This window comes from Salvelinus sp. IW2-2015, linkage group LG37 (genome assembly GCF_002910315.2).
Source record: "Salvelinus sp. IW2-2015 linkage group LG37, ASM291031v2, whole genome shotgun sequence".
In the NCBI taxonomy this organism is placed as follows: domain Eukaryota; kingdom Metazoa; phylum Chordata; class Actinopteri; order Salmoniformes; family Salmonidae; genus Salvelinus; species Salvelinus sp. IW2-2015.
Window position 1 is genome coordinate 4,699,053 of NC_036876.1, and position 6,653 is coordinate 4,705,705.

Below are 6,653 nucleotides of genomic sequence, written 5' to 3' on the forward strand. Positions count from 1 at the left end.
CAAACTGAGGGCAAAGCTACTTATACACAGTCCGAGATTATATAAATAAATCACAAAGGTTCCTACCTTTGCTATTCCCTCATGTTGGTAAATCCTTCAGACTCCTTGATGCAGGAACATCCTCGTGTTCTCTGGATATTGTGCACTGTTACGCCGATCCAACGGGCCCTAGCGCGCCTTGCGGCGGAGTAAGTCCTTCCCTATGAGCTGTTTGGACCCATTGAGTCGAGAGGCACCGCCATGAATAGACACACTGTAAAAACACTCGCTTGAATCTTCCACGCTCAACCGCACCGGATAAATATAGAGTAGCATGGCACAGCAGGGCGACTTTGAGTGTTATATACCCATAACCACAAGCATGATAATAGCACCAAAGCGCTAGTTTGCTTTTCCGCCGCAGATCGATATCTAGGTAGCTGATATATTGGCTTATCTTTTGACAAATAAATTCAAGGCCGAGATTATATGGGCTGTAGCGGAAACAGACTGTATCAGAGATAGGTCGCAGCTCGGAGAGTGAGAAAGTAAAGAACCATGGGTTCGCCGTAAGTCGTTCCGGAGGGTTTATTCCACCTCGCAGAGATAATCAAACATCTTCTTCTCTTCACTTTCTTGACATCAGGAATTGTATGACGTGCACGTTGTTTCTGCCCTTTATAACGTCCCTTTGACACGATGTCCCGATTTGCCATCTGGTCCGAATTCTGCAAATAGCTACCACAAAAAATTTCATACCGGTTGAATGAAAATAAGCCCCTGTATCAAAACTATCGGTCCATCATACGTTAGAAGAAACCGTTGGGGAGGCGTCAGACGAGGTTCTAGTCTCGAAGTGAAACTGCCACCGCGATTTTATGTCTGTACCTTCGAAATGTCAGAATCGAGTCTCTGCGCGCTGGATATAGCTCACGATTCGAGAAATCTGCTTTTCATGCGTAATGTCAGAGCACTCCTCCCGACCCAGATGAAGTTTAGCCATATGTGCTGTCAATCTAAGGCCTCTGGTTTCTGAATGAATCCAGTCTGCATACTGGCGTTACGACTCCATCTTCATCCTGGCGATCACAAAGAGTGGGACTGTTCCACATAGGATAATAACATCGCAGCTTGTATTTTCCTTTATAATCCTATCTCAGTGTCAGTCATACCAAAAGACGTGTAACGTGAAAAATGTACTGCAGTCGCCTCTTTGGATTCATTCTTATACTAGTGGCCTCGTGTTTCTGTCAGGAGCCCTAGTAATGTGATGAAATCAGTCACTAAATGGTCGGCGAGAATCAGAATGATGTTATGGAGACAGGGACCACGCTGTGAGATACTACCCGAAGACGGTGGCTTACTTTAACTCCAAAGTAAAAGAATCTTACAGGCAAAAAATATCATAATCCAACATGTCAAACTGTTAAAGCCACTGATAGTATAGAAATATATGGAAATATAATACCTCACAACTCCCCACATGATATACTCCACAGTCGGTAAGGTAACATACCAGAGAAATACAACCTACATACAGGTACTATATCAACAAAATACTACAAGAATACAAATAACCAGAGTACTCTGGAATACCATACAAAAACGCATAGTATAACCATCTGCGACTCTAAACAGTCAAATGGCTGGGGCTCTGGAAGAGTCGTCTTACTACGATGAAACACCTGACTAGTAAAGTAACTGAAGTGAGGAATCCACCTACACCGGGTTCTAATACCTACAAACCAGCCAATAAGGCACAGGTGCAAATAATAATTAGACAAGGGAAAAACAAAGACGGTGTAAAAAAAGGCGCAATGGGGGCATATCTATGTGACCAAAAACAATCCTGGCCAAATCCTGACAGTATACCTGCTTCCTTCCCCTGGACCCAGCTACCTGCCTCTTCCTGTAGGTCCTTTACACTATATAAACCTCTCTGGATACAAGATGGACCGAGTGTAATCTAGCGTCCCACCTCGACAACACAAATGTGAAATAATGCAGGGCGCCAAATTCAAAACACAGACCAAATAACCCATAATTAAAATTCTCCTCAAACTACAAGATATTATACACCATTTTAAAAGATAAACTTCTTGTAAATCCAACCACAGTTCCGAATTCAAAAGGCTTTACTACGCGAAAGCACACCATGCGATTATGTTAGGTCAGCACCTAGTCACAGAATCATATAGCCATTTTCCAGCCAAAGAGAGGGTCACACAATCAGAATGAGATAAATGAATCACTAACCTTTGATGATCTTCATCAGATGGCACTCATAGGACTTCATGTTACACAATACATGTATGTTTTGTTCGATTAAGTTCTAATTTATATCCAAAAATCTCAGTTTACATTGGCCAGAAATGGTCAGAAATGCATTGTCTCAAACAAACATCCGGTGAAAGTACAGAGAGCCACATCAAATAACAGAAATACTCATCATAAACATTGATAAACGATACAAGTTTATTCATGGAAATAAAGATAAACTTCTCCTTAATGCAACCGCTTAATGCAACCGATTTCAAAAACGCTTTACGGCGAAAGCACACTTTCGGATTATGTTGGTCTGCACCTAGCCACAGAAACCCATACAGCCATTTTCCAGCCAAGGGAGAGGGTCACAAAAGTCAGAAATAGCATTAAAATGAATCTACTTACCTTTGATGATCTTCATCTGGTGGCACTCCCAGGTCTCCATGTTAGACAATAAATGTTTATTTTGTTCGATAATGTCCCTCTTTATGACCAAATACCTCCTTTTTGTTCGCACGTTTTGTCCAGTAATCCAGTAATAAAAGGCGCATGCACTAATTCCATACGAAAAGACAKAAAAAAGTACAATAAAAGTTAGTAGAAACATGCCAAATTATGTTTAAAATCAGTTCTCTGGTTGTTTTTGTCATGAATAATCAATAATATTTCAACCGGACAAAAGCTTCGTCAATAGAAAAGGAGAAACAAGAAAGGCATGTTCCCGATCAGGGCGCATGGCTGATGAATGGAAYTTTCCACTGGCCACTGATTGAAAGTGCTGTATCGCCCTCATTTTTCAGAGTAAAAGCCTGAAACAATGCCTAAAGACTGGCCACGTGTAGAGGAAGACACGGAGCTCGTGAACTGGGTCCTAAGTCTTTGTATGGTGGATAGGCTTACAATGGAAAAACAGCCTTTCAGAATAATAGTACTTCCTGGTTGGATTTTCCTCGGGTTTTCGCCTGCCATATCAGTTCTGTTATACTCACAGACATTATCTTAACAGTTTTGGAAACTTTAGAGTGTTTTCTATCCAAATCTACTAATTATATGTACATCCTATCTTCTGGGCCTTAGTAGCAGGCAGTTTAATTTGGGCACGCTTTTCATCCAAAATTCTGAATGCTGCCCCCTACCCATGTGAAGTTTTAAACACCTGCTGCGCTCTGCACTTGAAACCAGCTCTATGTCTCCATCATGTTCATTACAACAATACAGTAGTCTTCTTTTAGTAATCTCTCAATCAGGATTTACACTCAGTAGAATAGATGGATAGTATGCCCTCGCATGATATTGGCATTGAGCAGGTCCATGGTTCTAGTGGCCTAACATAACACTGATCGAGAATACTCRACTGATCTCTACTTCAAATGACCTAATACATAGCTCATTGTGTTTTTTCACAGATTTCCATCGACTATGTGTAGATAAGCTGCCTCATGAAAACAGTTGGTTTACTGTTGCTGAAATGGTCATCTTGAAGTGTAGGTAGTATAGCCTACAGTATGAGAGAAATAAGAGTTCTGAGACATCCGGCTGAAAACCACAGAAAGAGAGAAAAGGAGAGAGAGAGGGAGTAAAGAGCAGAGAGAGAGAGAGAGAGAGAGATATGTCTTGTGTACAATAGACCAGCAGGCCCTAACAAAGCCTTAGCGATTTCCTCATCTTGTGTTCATCACACACCACAGAGTACCTGTGAATAGGTTGCTGTGTGTGAGGCAGTGTTAGTCGCATGAGAACGGAAAACACTTTTCTTCAATACAACTTAAAGATGCCTGAGCATGGCCCAAATAAATACATTCAACTTCCTTTGTCTTGATTATTGTTAAATGTTTATTCATCTTATCACATGGCAGAGAAGCAATACATTTAATTTATTAGTAGCTACAGTTACAATAACAAAGCTAATACAGTAACTTAGAGCTCATGAATCTGTTTTATTGTTCTACTGTCTGATCCCAGAGTACACCGTCTCTTCCTCCATGTTGCTTCTCTGTCTTCTAGACCTGTTCTTCTTGTTGCTRAGATTCAGAGCTACATAATGGAGACTGTCTGCATCTTGGGCCTGTGAGGAACAAATATAAAATGGAGGGAGAATATTACTATATGCTATATATGCTATTTAGTAATATATAGTAACTGATATTTTTATTGTAATACAACATTTGGAWTTCTGCTTACCCCTGCATCTGAAGAAGAGACTGCTGGTTCTCTTTTCTGAGAGARGGGTCCTGAAAAGAAACACAGAAGAGATAATGATACAACTGCTTATTCCATTACAGATACATCTGGTGATATGAAAGAAGAGCAACTTCTATGAAGACTTTACCTGCTACATACATCATTCATTTATTTGTTTTGGACTTCACTTACCTCTACACAGCACACACTTTCTCTCGTTCATCTTGTACATGATGCAACCAAGGACAGTGATCAGTATAAACGACAGACCCAATGCTGCGCTTAGGCAGTACACCAAGAGAATAGGTTCTGCCCATTGTCTGTGAAAATAAATATTGTGCTAGAAGCATAGTAACTATATGGATGATTGCATGTTTTTTCATGTGATCTAAATAACTAGTACTGTATGCAGTTTTACACTGTAGATTATTCAATAGATATAAACAAAAAGTAAGACGTATCACCTACCCTTGATGTCCAGTTTGTCCCATTTCCAAACAGCATCTCCCCACATGAGCCACAGCACAGTAGTAAGTCCCAGCATCAGAGAGGCTGAGGTTCCTCTTGGGGAGGTTGTAGACACAGCTCTGTGTAGGAGACCCAGCCTCAGGTCTTCTCATACTGATCACTCCTGTCTCCATGCGTGTAAATGATTCCTGGATGGTATTCTCCCGAGCCATGTCTGAACCAATAGACACTGTGTTCTCCTGCACAGGTCTCAGTGTGTATTGTACAGTTCAGAGTCACAGAGTCTCCTGGCTGGACTGACTRAGACACAGGCTGCTGTACAACGGTGGTGTTTCTGGATCCTGAACCTGATAAGAAGGTTATTATGTCAGTAAGTATATGTGTGGGTCTTAACTAAACATATGTTGAATACATAAAAAAATATTTCATTATGGGAATACATAATTTTGTATTCCGTATCATTGTATCCAGACGGTAAAGGCGAAAAAGTGCTCAAGATGTTCCCTCAGTTGCAGTCCATAAGTAACTAGTTATTTTCTCTTTAAATTTGTATGTTGTACCTTTTACAATAAGAATGTATCCTTCTGCAAATTCCACCATATTGGAGTAGGAACTTCCACAATAATATGCTGCTGAATCAGAAAGCTGTACGRCTGAGATCTTTAGGTGGTTTATTCCATTGCCACTTTCCACTGAGACACGAGGGTTACCTTTAAAGCCATGGTAAAATATAGCATTKTTTTCATACTCATAAAAGGTTGACATGAGCTGAGGATTATATCCGAAGGGTTGCTTGTACCACAAGAAGTGCATTGCCAAATTGCCTTTATGAAAGCAGTGCAAAGTCACTGTGTCTCCAACATTGGCTGACATGAGACGGATGGCTAAGGATTGTGCCACAGCTAGAATACACAAAAGTACAGAATTTCATTATATACTTCAATATACATGTATGAATTGTATCAATAAAGGTGTACATCCTATAAGCAGAGAAATATATACGCGTGACTTACCCATCACTCTGAGAAGTGGAAGTATCATACACAGTGCCATGATCWTCTTTGATGTTGTCATCCTCTTRACTAACTGTGTCTTAAGTGGAAAAAGTCTACTATGTAGACAACACTTCTACAATGGGCTTATTGGTGATTGGTCGGACTGGACACGTGCATCATTTTCGTCAATGCCTTATTCAGCCCACTGTGGTGTTCATAACTGAAAACCACTCATATAATCAACGTTTAAAGTGGGCCAATGCTTACTTTGTAGGATATTTTGTGCAGGTTGGGTGCCTTGATGATGATGCTTTTTTTTACATTGTGTAACTTTGCAGGCACTGACTGGACAAAGATGTTAATCCTGAGGTTGCATTGTGGTAAGAYAAATATAAATGTCCATRAGTAAAATGGGTTTAAAGTAATACTGTTGTCTGGTAAGCATGCAATACATTTTCTGGCATACAATGCAGTATGTACCTGTATATGCTTTAGGTATCAAACTTAGTTTTGTGCCTTAGATATCTTTGGCCCCACCACATGCAACAGTTACAGTTCTCCTGATGACCTATAGGAGGACTGTTATACATAGAACATAACTTGATATGTACCATGAGGAACAGGGATGGAGRYTCATGAGTGTWTATGAGGGAATCACTTACAGGATGAAACAAGTCTATTGTATGTCAGTCTCGTTCACTATCATTCACAGAATCATGCTCTATCTGAAGTGTAACACCTGACAGTTTAGTCAGGGGTCAGGGG

The 6,653-nt window shown here is 40.4% G+C and overlaps 1 protein-coding gene and 1 long non-coding RNA gene across 2 annotated transcripts; both read right to left on the reverse strand.

Moving 5' to 3' along the window:
* Positions 1–4,101: 4,101 nt before the first annotated feature.
* LOC139023864 (uncharacterized) lies at positions 4,102–4,789 on the reverse strand. The gene is made up of 3 exons (XR_011475070.1): positions 4,618–4,789; positions 4,426–4,475; positions 4,102–4,309 (listed from the first exon to the last, which is right to left on the reverse strand). It is a non-coding gene; the product is annotated as an uncharacterized lncRNA (long non-coding RNA).
* A 242-nt stretch (positions 4,790–5,031) lies between these two features.
* On the reverse strand, positions 5,032–5,970 carry LOC111960154 (immunoglobulin kappa light chain-like). Its single transcript, XM_070437784.1, has 3 exons — positions 5,907–5,970; positions 5,454–5,795; positions 5,032–5,240 (listed from the first exon to the last, which is right to left on the reverse strand). The coding sequence occupies exons 1-3, from the start codon at positions 5,965–5,967 to the stop codon at positions 5,032–5,034; spliced, it is 612 nt and encodes a 203-aa protein (XP_070293885.1). The 5' UTR covers positions 5,968–5,970.
* Positions 5,971–6,653: the final 683 nt, after the last annotated feature.